This window comes from Mustela nivalis, assembly GCF_964662115.1.
Source record: "Mustela nivalis genome assembly, chromosome: 13".
Lineage (NCBI taxonomy): Eukaryota > Metazoa > Chordata > Mammalia > Carnivora > Mustelidae > Mustela > Mustela nivalis.
This window is the reverse complement of record NC_139032.1, coordinates 538,233-551,007: the sequence shown is the minus strand read 5'-3', so window position 1 is coordinate 551,007 and position 12,775 is coordinate 538,233. Positions and strand designations below refer to the sequence as shown.

Here is a 12,775-nt window from a genome sequence, read left to right as displayed (position 1 = left end):
CTCGAGTTAGCTCCATTGACCATGACCTGTAGATAACACTCCTCTTTTGGAATTTTCTAAAGTACTAAGCATACCCCAGTAATAGGTCAACACTTTGTGCTGCCTGTGCACACATCCATCACGGGGGCTTCTTCGGCCTTCCTGTGCCACAAACCCCTTTGGAACTTCGCTGAAGTCTGTGTCCCTTCTCATAGCAATGGTTATAGATGCATTATATATGTATATATGTATATATATGCCAGTTACAGTGAAGGGCTGATATCCATAAATCAGAAATTATAATATAATGTTTTTTTGTTATTAGCTCATTAAATAACAAAATCTAGTGCTGGGTCAAATACGATCATTTGGAAGTAAGGAGGAACATAAATGATATTTCTAGATATTGTGACAATGATTGCTGTAAGATGGTCTGTAACTTATGATGGTAACAAACAAACAAAAAAGCATGGGCACTACCGAAGATGCTGTGGTTTGTCTATGCTCATGATTAAAGAAAATGCTGAATTTTAGCAGGAGGTTTAATGAAAATAAAGATGTAGTTTTTCTCTGTCTTTGCAGGCTCCTTAAATCATATCTGTACCCCATGTTATGAACTGTTGAGTCATGGTTCCCCGACTCAGTTTCTATGAAAAATCCTCTTGGGCTTTTGATTGGACTTCTAATGAGTCTTTAGCTCAAACTGTGGATGACTGAGCATTTAAAAATGCTGTCTTCTGGGTACCTGAGTGGCTCAGTGGGTTAAAGCTTCTGGCTTCAGCTCAGGTCATGATCTCAGTGTCCTGAGATCGAGTCCTGCATTGGGCTCTCTGCTCAGTGGGGAGCCTGCTTCCTCCTCTCTCTGCCTGCCTCTCTGCCTACCTGTAATCTCTCTCTCTCTATCACATAAGTTAAAAAAAATATTAAAATAAATGTAATCTTCCGGTCTGTGATCGCGGAAGTCTGTATTTTACTCAGTTTTTCTTTAATGTCATTCAGTACAGTTTTTATAATTATCCCCATAAATGTTTTGCACAGTTTTGTAAGATTCATTCTTAGATACTTTATGTGTTTGGTTGTTATTTGCTATTCTAGTTATCGTTGGACCCCAGTTAGAGTTTAAGATGAAATCGGTTTGGGGATGTTGAGCTATGAAACCAGTCACTTACTGACTTTTGGACTTTGTGCCTCTGGAGTTGTATCATCTGGAAGTGATGGTGGTTGCTTTTTTCATTTTTTTTTCCTTTCCCAATTCTGTGCTTTTAATTCTTAAAGGTTCTTTTATGTACTGATAAGACTTTGAGAGCTGCTTTCAGCAGAAGCTGTGATGCCTGTTAAAGTCTTCTTTCTGATTTTAAAGGAAATTCTTTTAATAGTTTTCCACTGAGGGGCAGTGGGCTGGAACCACTTTTAGCAGCCAGGAAGAGCCATTCTTTCACTTTCCATGAATTTTGTAAGCCAGTTGTTAAAACACAGTCATTATTAAAGATTAAGTCGTCTAAAGTTACAGTTAAGTAAATCATGTTAAGAACAAAGGTAAATTCTCCAAACTCGCCATGTACTACTTTCTTTCGTGGCATCTCACTCTTGTCTATGCTCTTGAGGTTATTTTAATCTCTTAATCTGCACGGTGGAAACACTGTATAATGAAGTGACATGTGCGACCCCCTTACCCTTGCGAGGGTTGGTGACATCATGCTGACAGCTGGGGACGCCCACGATGGGAGTATGTACACCACGGAAGATGGCAAGTGCTACCCATCGGGGGTTTTATTTTCTTTGTCACCGACTATCACACCTCTGATCAAGACCGACGTCTGCCATCGGTTCTAGCATTTTCTTGGCCTGTTAAGTAGAAGCAAGGACAGGAGGGAGGCGAGGAGGGCGAGGAAGAAGGAAGCAGGAAGGCAGGGAGGGCAGAAGTCGCGAGTGCCTGGAGCAGGGGTTAATCTGAATTTGCGGTTTTCCCCACAGATCGCTGTGATGTCGCGCTGGCGTCCCCGTTGCCTCGGGAGTCCTTCAGCTGCTCGTCACAGCTGTCCAGCGGCCACGGCCCGGGGTTCGCAAGTCTTAATCGCAGAGATGGTGAGTCTGATGCTGTCTTGCTGTTAGCCCATCACGAGTCGTTGTCAGACAGAATAACGGCCATTCTTACTTCATATTCATTCTTGTGGCTCGAAGAGTAATTATATCGCAGTTGGATGGAAATGAAGAAGCAGGTTCAGCATTGTATCATTTCTAGGTTCCTACGTCTGTAGCCTTCTTCGTTTCTGTTGGTTCTGATGTTTCCCTTCCCTGCTGATGGTCGGCAAGTGGTCATAAATGAGACCTGAATCAGAAGGGAATTACTGGAGGCTCCAGATTATTTTCATCCCTTTTTCGTTTCAGAGCACCCCGCGGACGGGTGACTAGCAAGTGTGCTTATCGTGGGCAACTAAAACGACACACACGGGGCTCCTGGGTGGCTCAGTGATCTCGGGGTCCAGGGAGGGAGCCCCATGCCTGGCTCCCTGCTCGGTGGGGAGCCTGCTTCTCCCTCTCTTCCCAGCTCCCGCTCTTTCTTCTCGCTCTCTCTCAAATATAGAATTAAAGTCTTAAAACAACAAATGAATGAGCCAATGTCATGGGCACTGGGGAACACCAAGCAAGCCACTGGCTGGCACCAGCAAGATGGGAAGCTGCCACAGGGCAGTGATGGGGAAACAGCCCCATCCCAGGACCTGGCCTGGGAGGAGCCGGGACAAAGCCTCCTGTTGAAAATAGATTGTGTTCGTATCCATGGGAAGGGAGCTAAAGGCCTCCTTTCTTGGGTGTGTGTGTGGGGGTGTTCACTCATTCACTCTGGCTCCTTGCCTGTCATGGATGAAGTTGCTTTCACTTTTGCACAAATAATAGTTCAGTAAACTGAGTAATACATGCACTGAAAACGCAAATGTTTTACTACCTTGGAAAGGGATAGATTAATTTTTTTGGTGAATAATTCATCCAGAAAGTAAAATTTTAAATTGTGTCCCACGTAAATGTAAATTCTGAAGATCATTACAATGGAATGGAGCATTTGCCTCCCTTTATTCGGTATTTCTAAGATCACAGTTTAAGTATAGCTTGAATTTTATCATGTCCTCAAAAGTCAGGTGTAGGAACCCCACAAGGGATCGGATAGACTGATAGAGACCCATAAGGACACGGTGGGGGATTTTGGTGAGTTTGGGGAGTGGAGAGATCATGCCGATGAGGACCACCTTCGTGGCCTTTTACTATGAAGAACCATTTCTGGCCAGATATATTCTCCTCCAGATAGTTAGGAAGCATCAGTCATGATGACTTTCAGTCCTCCGGTGAAAATAGCCTCTCACTGAAGCTGGTTTTCAATTAGTAATTAAATGATCAAATTTACTATTTTTGGTCTGGTGGTTCCTCTAATACCAGCTCAACATCTAAACTTTCCAGTGGTTGCCCAAAGACTGTAAAAACCAAATAAGCACCATCCTTAATTAGTTTAAAGGATCCCAAGGGGCCTATGTATTGTGTTTCTGATTTGCATATACAGAATATTTTTATGATTCAGGCCTCTGGTCCTGTCAATGTGGTGGCACTGGGAAGTTTATAAACATCAGAAGGGAAAATCTCAGTGTTTAAGATGAATTTATTTCCATTATACTTAATTAAAAAATTAGTAACTTAGACTATCATAAGCAGCCATTGTAAAATGGTAAGTACAAACGGTATTTACTATAGTCAGATCACTCTTTGCAGATTTAAATTAATTTTTTAAGAATGTGGCAATCACCTGATGAGGTTCTTTCTTGTGGCTGTTGCTACTCTGATTGTACACAATACATATTTCATTAAATATTCTTTCATTTTACCATCTGATTTCATACCCATTCCCAAGGCAGAATTCAGACAGCACGGTTGGTCAATATTCCTTCTGAAGGATTATCTATACATATTTTCCATTGAAAGCCAGCATCCCAGGGGCATCTGGGTGGCTCAGTTGGTTGGGTGTCTGCCTTTGGGCTGGGCTCATGATCCCGGGGTCCCTGGATTGAGTCCTGCACCAGGCTTCCTGCTCAGAGGAAAGCCTGCTTCTACTCCGCTTGTGTTCTGTCTCTCTTTTTCTCTCAAATAAATAAATAAAATCTTAAAAAAATTAAAGCCAACATCTCAGATTCTTTCCTGGAATATCTTTTGACTTTGTAAATGCTGGAGAACAGATTAGTTCCCTTCAGTTTAGGATATTATGATGTAACATGTGGATTGTATAAAATATGGAAGATTTTATAATAATAATAACGATGATTCTTCCTATATAGTAGTTGTAGCTTTTTTGAAAATTTGGCAAAGATCTGGTGATGGAAGCCGTGTTAGACAACTTGATTATGTGGCTAAAATGTCCTTGGTCTATATTATGGTACCTGGAGATTGTAAAGAAGGTGTGTGTCTTACCTCCCTATTTTGCCCAGCAGTCTCTGAGCTTTCAATATTTTTATGGAAAAATAGAACTATCTGAACCCTCATGGCTCCTGCCAGGGATTTTGTATGTAGCTGATCGCTGCATCTACCTGATGTAGAACATAGTAAGACAGCAGTCAGTACATACAGTTTCTTTATTTTTATTATTTTATAAGATTTTATTTACTTTTTTTAGAGAGACAGAGAACACGAGTGAGGCGAGGAGCAGAGGAAGAGGGACTAGGAGACTCTGCACGGAACATGAAGTCCGGCACGGGGCTCGATCTCACGCCCTCCAGATCATGACTTAAGCGGAGATCAACACCTGAGAATTTGCTTAAGAAGAAAGGCTGTGATTCAGATCACTTCCCTAAGAAAAGGCATATACACTTTATCTTTACATTGATTTTCCATCCAGCCAGCTTCATCTGCATTGCCCCTTCTAGGAATTTCATTTTTTTTTTTCTGCCCAGGGCCCCTTGCTCAGGATTCACCAGCTAAGGTGGCCTTCCTGTCTGCCAAAGTGGTGGGGTCCAGTTAGCAATCCTTCCCGAGGCACCTGGGATCCCTGATGGGTCACAGGTGCCATACTGAAACTGACACGGGAGTCCTGAACTGCCCCTTTAACCTGTGACTCAGGGGGGCCATAGCCAGGGACAAGGGCTGCTGGGACCTTTCCGGCCCCACCGTGGTCCGCTGCTCTGCTGCTGTGAACGTGAAGGGAGACTGCCTGGACTAGGGGCTGATGGGGGGACGGTGACCCCAGGGCCCCTCTTCTCCTTCCTGCCATCCTTGCAGCCTGACCGTGTCCCGTTGCTGCGCTCCCTCCGAGGAAATCGGCGGAGTGGGCTTTGCTCTGACGTGTTCACCTGCCATCCTTTAAAGGCACCCCCAAACCATGCTGCTTGTCATGTGATGTCGCGCTCAGCCCTCCCCACTTTTGCGCTCATGACAATACTCTGCTTCCTGCAGCGGGTAACTGGTCCACGGCTCTTCATCAGAGGCTCTCACGGCATGCTTACTAACGGTTAGGAATTAAGCCATACAGCGTCCTTCAAGAGAACGCGAGTTTTAGCATCAGTGGAATTTTTTCTTTTCCCCCAGAGGCATTTGGCTGACTGAGCAGTCACAAATGGGCGGCTAATTTAGTTGTCATGCTTTTGTCTTCCGAGCAGCTCCCCACTGCATTTCCTGACATGATCCTCCACCATACTGGATTTTTAAAAAAGGAGACATTGCCTTGAGAGCGTGCAGCTGAGCTCCCGTGGGGAGCCGTGGGCTGGCCTGGCCTCCTGCCCTTCTGGGCCCTGGACTCCCCAGGGGTCTGCCCACAGCAGAGGGAGGTGCCCCTGTTCCGATGGCCTCGGGGGTGATCTGATCTCCCGTCTGTTCTGTGTGAGTCAGGGGGCTGCTGAGAGGATGCCCTCCTAGAATTAGGACACGTCCCAGAGCCACACTCCTTGTAAACAGAGATTTCATGGGACATGAATGAGCTCAGTCACACGTTTTATTCAGTATTAAGTGAAGGATTTATGACCTGTTCGGATTGTGACAGGCTTGTTGGGCAGCTCTTGCTCTGTTTCCATGGTGAGAGTCGGCAGAACCGTCTCATGTTTTGCTGGGGCAGAACTTGTAACGAGTCGGAGCTGAGAGCCTCTGGTCAGATCTCAGTGGGTCTCCATGACCCGTTCAGGAGTCTGTGTGAGGACAGCAAAACAAAACACATGGGACTGACCCATTTTTGTCTGTTTTATGCAGACAGAGCTGCAGTCAGAAGGCTTGGTGCGTAGGGCATGGAAATCAGTCCCTGGGAAGGTCACATGTGAATGCCTGTGCGGTGCTTTCTCTTCCTCAAGATCTCTGGCACTTAAAGCAAACTCAGGGCGACAGGTGTGCACTGAGCATGCATTTTCATCTGACTGTCAAAGGGTCTCTTTACCCAGCCATTTCCGGTCTTTGCACGTGGGAACCCGGCTCACACTGAGGCAGCTGCAGTGACCGTTTCCCTCCGGGTGCCTTTCGTGGGAAATGTCCCGTTCTCCCGGCTGAGGCTCCTAGTGCAGTGCAGGGAGCACACAGGCAGGGGAGCTGGGGGCCCAGAGGCAGGGTTTCTGGGCCTACTCCGTCCTGATCGCCGGAATGCTACCTGGACACAGCTGGTGCTGTCTCTTGAGGATCCAGATTTGTAGCAAACGCCTTAATCCCCTCAGTAACAGCAGCGTCTGACCCCGGCTTCAGCACATCCAGCCCTAGGACCCCTGAGTGGAGAGGTCAGGGGGACCTCGACACCGTCGCCAGAGCCCATCTGCCCGCTGGCCCCTCTTTCCTGGGGATGCCTGTCACCTTCCTGGGGATGCCCGTTCCCTTTCTGGGATGACTTCTGCTTTCCTGGGATGATTTTTGCCTTCCTGGGGACACCCGTCGTCTTCCTGGGGATGTCCATTGCCTTCCTGGGGACACCTGTCATCTTCCCGGGGCAGGCAGCATGGGCTCCTGCTTCTCTCCTGCTCTTCCCGCTCCTGCTGGGCCCGGCCTGGAACTCAGAGTGAATGAGGAAAGAACACCATCGCTGGATGCGACCCCCTCCCAGACAACAGAGTATTGACCCCGGGGGGACACTTCCCTTGGCAACAATTGTAGTAGAGCCACTTATGTGTTTGGCATAGATGCCCTGAAGATGGGTAGGTCTGTTCACTTCCAACTAACCCGCTTGACTTCTGCTCTGTGGGTATCTTTTCTCCCCCCACATCCAAGTTAGTTAACACGTAGCACCGTGTCACTTTCAGGCTAGAGTTCAGTGACTCATCATCGCGTACAGCACCCAGGGCTCATCACGTCGCGTGTCCCCCTTCATGCGCATCACCCCGCTACCGCATCCCCTGCCACCCTGGTGTCCCGGAGAGAAGAGTCTCTTACGGCTGCTCTTGTGCTCGCTGAAGCTTGAAGGAGGCTCTTCTCCCACTGGGTCACGTTCTTCTCTGCGTAAAGCCAGTGGTTCGCACAAGCACATGTTCTGTGAATACCAGGGGTCGAGGCCACCGTCATCACCATCCTCGGACAGAGCAATTCAGGCCCCGCTGTGAGTTTCCTAGCCAACCTTTCCTCTCCCTGAGGACGTGTCCCTGCTGCTGTCAGAGCCACCAAAGCGGGGGGAAGCAGTCACAGGATTAACCAGAGACAGAAAACTTCTGACAGATCAATTTAAATATAGTCTGGCTGGTGGTCAGCAGACAATCTTGAATAACCCAAGGGACTGCGGGGAGATGTCTGTACAAGGGGTCGAGAGTGGAAGGGGCCAAGTTTTCATCCAACACCCTCACAGGAACCTCAAATGCTGTGTCTTCGTCATTGGTGGAGCAGGGACCGGCATGCCGGTCCTGCTTCCTGGGTGTGGGGCATGTGGGGTCCCACGTGGGGCCCCGGGTGAGGTCCTTGGCCCATCCTGCATGCACGACAAGTTTGTCTTTCTTCACCGTCTTACCTTTGGGAAGAAGCGCAGGCAACAGACCTTCAGTGATAAGGTCACCGGAAGAGTGCTGGGGCTGTGGCCCTTCATGCACCTTGAAGCCACGGCAGGGATGGCCCATTGTAATGGTGACTGTCATCCAGCACCCAGCAGCCTGTGGGAGGGAGGACACTGGGTGCTGCACACATCCTCCTGCCACATCCGCCTCAGCGCTGCAACACACAGCTAGCACACTGTCCCCAGGAGGGAGAAGGATGTTCTGTGTGGGGTCACCTTCCAGGCTCTGCACTTTGCCCTGCACAAGTGGGGCCCCCAGATAGGTTTTCCTTGGTACACATTATGTCTTCAGGAAGGGGCGGAGGGGGAGAGAGGCAGGTGAGGGGGTGGGGCATGCAGACTCCCTCTGCGTATCAGCGTCCAGCAGCGATCTGGGTGCCCAGGGACCTCGTTAGCCTGCTGGAGCGAACCGCCCCGGCATAGGGGATTCTGCTGTTCCATGCCTGCCGCCGCCCCAAGTTCATCAGATGGCTTGGCACACATGCCAGAAGTACGTCCTCACTGAAGGTCAGGAGGAGGTGTTCAGGGTCTGTTACCTGCAGGTGGGGGAGGCCGGTTGGCAGGTAGGCAGCAGCACCTGTGGGAGAGGCTGGTCCCAGGAACATGCCGGTAACATCGTGATCTTTTTACTGAATTTGCTTCCCTGCATGGGTGATGCCGTGCTGGTGATACTTCCTGGCCTCGAGAGAGGTTAAAATTCACAGGGAAACATGGCAAAATGCCAGCAGGGGTGTCGTCAGTACCTTCTACGGACTCTGCTGCGAACTGGGATGAGCCTGGATGCAGGACGTGGGTAGGCCCTCAGAGATCTAAAGTGATCCGTAGGAGTCTCCACGTTAAAATGATCGGCTGAACGCCAACACCTAAATTTTAAGGTTATTTTTGTGACAATTATAAAAATCATGCCCAGCTGCCAAGGAATGTCCCTCGGACTGTGAGTGGCTCTCAGCTAGAATACAGAAGGCCTTCCAGTCATCAGCCATGAGCGGGGCCCTCGGACAAAGCAGCAGAACTAATCTTGTCACGAGAGGCAAGGAGAGGTGGCAGAACTGGCATGGGCTGAGAACACAGAGGAGACTCGGTGTGTAAACAGCCTCCTGGTGCAGAGGAATGGGGTCAGTGGGGTCACTGGGGAATCCAAATAACGTTTGTCGTTGCATTAATATTGTACTGTGTAAATACCTTCATCCTGATAAAAGCCCCATGACAATGTAAGATGGTAACTTTGGGGGAACCTGGTACAAAGGAGACAAGAATCCCCTCTACCACGTTTGTAGCTCTTTGGGCAATTGGAAGTTATTTCGGAATAAAAAGTTAAAGATGCTTCTGCACAGCAAAGGAAACAGTCAAGAAAACAAAGAGGCAACCCACGGAATGGGAGAAGATATTTGCAAATGACAGCACAGACAAAAGGTTGATATCCAGGATCTATAATGAACTCCTCAAACTCAACACACACAAAACAGACAATCATATCAAAAAATGGGCAGAAGATATGAAAAGACACTTCTCCAATGAAGACATACAAATGGCTATCAGACACATGAAAAATGTTCATCATCACTAGCCCTCAGGGAGATTCAAATTAAAACCACATTGAGATACCACCTTACACCAGTTAGAATGGCCAAAATTAGCAAGACAGGAAACAACATGCGTTGGAGAGGATGTGGAGAAAGGGGAACCCTCTTCCACTGTTGGTGGGAATGCAAGTTGGTGCAGCCACTTTGGAGAGCAGTGTGGAGATTCCTCAAGAAATTAAAAATAGAGCTTCCCTATGATCCTGCAATTGCACTCCTGGTTATTTACCCCAAAGATCAGATGTAGTGAAAAGAAGGGCCATCTGTACCCCAATGTTTATAGCAGCAGTGGCCACGGTCACCAAACTCTGGAAAGAACCAAGATGCCCTTCAACGGATGAATGGATAAGGAAGATGTGGTCCATATATGCTATGGAGTATTATGCCTCCATCAGAAAGGATGAATACCCAACTTTTGTAGCAACATGGACGGGACTGGAAGAGATTATGCTGAGTGAAATAACTTAAGCAGAGAGAGTCAATGATCATATGATTTCTCTTATTTGTGGAGCATAACAAATAGCATGGAGGTCAAGGGATGTTAGAGAGGAGAAGGGAGTTGGGGGAAATTCGAAGGGGAGGTGAACCATGAGAGACTATGGACTCTGAAAAACAATCTGAGGGGTTTGAAGGGGTGGGGGGTGGGGGGTTGGGGGAATCAGGTGGTGGATATTATAGAGGGCACGGATTGCATGGAGCACTGGGTGTGGTGCAAAAATAATGAATACTGTTATGCTGAAAATAAATAAAAATTAAAAATTAAAAAAAGATGCATTACAGAACAACCCAAAATGCAGCGCATTTTGGATTCTGGGTCAAAGAAAAAGGCATTGTGCTTGTGGTACGTTGAGAGGAAAGTTTGGAATACTTGAACAAAGATTCAGTCTGGGAAATCTGGGTAGAAAGGAATGAGAAAGAACCTGGGTTCTCCTGAAGGCTGTGCTTGAACACATTGTGTGGTGAAGGGGAGACGTGGTGAAAGGGGGATGTAGTGAAGAGACGTCCATGCCCCCCCCCGGGGACGCCCTGATCCTGACGCAAGCGCCCCACTTCCGGTTCCCTCGCAGCCGTCCTGGCACCATGTCACACACTTCCTGATATACACTCAGCCCTACAGGCCTTAGCAAACCCAGGGCGGGGGTCCGTAACAGCCTCTCACGGGAAGACGGTCAATGTGGTCTAATGCGTTAGGCCTCATTATGAGAACCTCAAGCGACGTGTCAGACAGTGGGGAAAATTGTTTTCCCAAACCCCTCTTATCATATTACAGGTGACTTCCATGACGTGTTTTCTGGACAGGGATAACTGGCAAAACATCGGTTCCAGAAGGTGCTTCAAACTTATTTTCCAGTTTTTTAATTGCTTATTAATTTAAAACCAGGAACTTCAATGTGACTTCTAAGTCTACATTCAAAACCCACGTTTCTGGGACCTGGAAGAACAAAGTATGTCCCAACACAGCCTCTGGGAGCCTCCTCTGAGTCCGTGTCTCATCTGTTTCTCACTGGACAAGACAAAGCCTCGTGATCTCTGCTCTGCCGCTATTGTCTCGACAACCTAGAATGTTCTTGTTACTCGCTCGCTCTGTGTTCTCCCTCCGCTCCCTGCTGCCCCTCAGGCTCTCCCTCCCTGCGCAGGAAAACCTTCACGTCCACCCCTGCTGCTCTGCGTGTCAGATGGTTCTTCAAAATGCCTGTTTCTCGCATGAACCTGTGAGCGCATCGGGCGTCGGGTTTGCCGTCCCCACCCTTCCTGCCCCGTCATTCGGTAGGGCACTTCCTCATGCTGGGATTCCAGAACTAAGCTGTTCTAGTTCTACCACGGTCTGCATGTTTTCCTTCAGGTCCGTCCAAAGGCATGTCATACATACAGGCCGGCGGAGATATTAGTCTCAAGCAGGGATGCAGTGACCTGGTGTTTGGTCGGCCACGTGTTGCCTGGGACCACTGGACGCCTGAGAGTCAGGGTCATGACTGAGAAATCAGAGCAATTCATGAGGAATGTAGGATTCATCTGTTTACTTAACCCATGGTTTTGAGTGTGTGTGTGATCATGGAGGGTTATACGTTCAAGAATTTGGAATTCTGATTTTCTTAAGTTTTATTTATGATCTCTTTCTTCACAGGATAATGTAGGTCTTAACGATTTCTCTCCTTTACTATTTTCTCCGCTTCTGTTTCCCCTCAAGGGGCTGGTGGCTGGTCTCCACTTGTGTCAGATAAATACCAGTGGCTGCAGGTCGACCTTGGAGAGAGAATGGAGGTCACAGCTGTGGCCACGCAGGGAGGGTACGGGAGCTCCGACTGGGTGACCAGCTACGTCCTCATGTTCAGTGACGGCGGGAGGAACTGGAAGCAGTACCGGCGAGAAGAAAGCGTCTCGGTATGTTCCTTCCTGAGAGCTGTCTCTTGCTGTGAATTGTGCCAGTCACTCCCTGATGTTGTGGATCTGTCGACTGAGCACAGAGACGGAGCCTCCCAATGTAGCTGAGTGTGTTTACAAGTGAATATAAGACGCGTGTGGCCCCGTATGTGCTAAGTCAAATGTCCCTGTGCTGCAGGGAAACACTGAACACGTCTCCCCGTTGTTCCTGGACATAGTGTGTGATTGAAGGGGTGAGGTCACGTGCAGCCTAGTGTAGCTTCCCTCCCAGAACCCGGGAGCTGGTGTCAGTTGTTCAGCCGAGTAAACGCATTCTTCCGAGTCCTCCGGTTAAGTGAGATTCCTGAAAGTCTCCAGACACTGACACACACGTCACAGGCAGTCTCCATTTAGATGATGGCATGTTGAGGGACACATGTCTGGCTCCAGCAGCAACCTGGGCACTTGTGTGTCCCCTTGTCATTCATGGGGGGTAGATCTCAGGGATTCTTTGGAGTCACAACAACTTAAACTCTCTTACACCAGGGACATGCTTTCTGCTTCTGATTCCATACCCACGCTTCTTTGAGAAGAATTAAATTTCACTCACCTGACTTTCTGAATATTAAAATATATGGACTTTACCAGATATCCAGAGATTTGAGTCTTTAGATCATAGTGTGCCCTGAGGGAGGAGCTCTGTGGATAGAGTGGGGTGTCTGCTGCGTTGCTGTTGGCCGTTGGAGCAATAGGGGCTGTGGCCTCAAGAAGATTTCTCAGGTGGAGAAGGAATTACTTTCTTCTTATTATTAAAAATACACTTGGAGTGCTGGGGTGGCTCAGTTGGTTGAGCTTCTGACTGTTGATTTTGGCTCAG

The 12,775-nt window shown here is 48.2% G+C and overlaps 1 protein-coding gene across 5 annotated transcripts in view; it reads left to right on the top strand.

The window, feature by feature from the left end:
• Positions 1-12,775, top strand: part of LOC309847267 (contactin-associated protein-like 3) — a 160,569-nt gene that overhangs the window by 24,316 nt on the left and 123,478 nt on the right. For all 5 annotated transcript variants that reach the window (XM_082697203.1, XM_082697202.1, XM_082697201.1 and 2 more), the window contains exons 2-3: positions 1,954-2,064; positions 11,726-11,919. In XM_082697203.1, the coding sequence (XP_082553329.1) occupies positions 1,954-2,064; positions 11,726-11,919 (305 nt within the window). The remainder of the gene's footprint in view (positions 1-1,953; positions 2,065-11,725; positions 11,920-12,775) is intronic.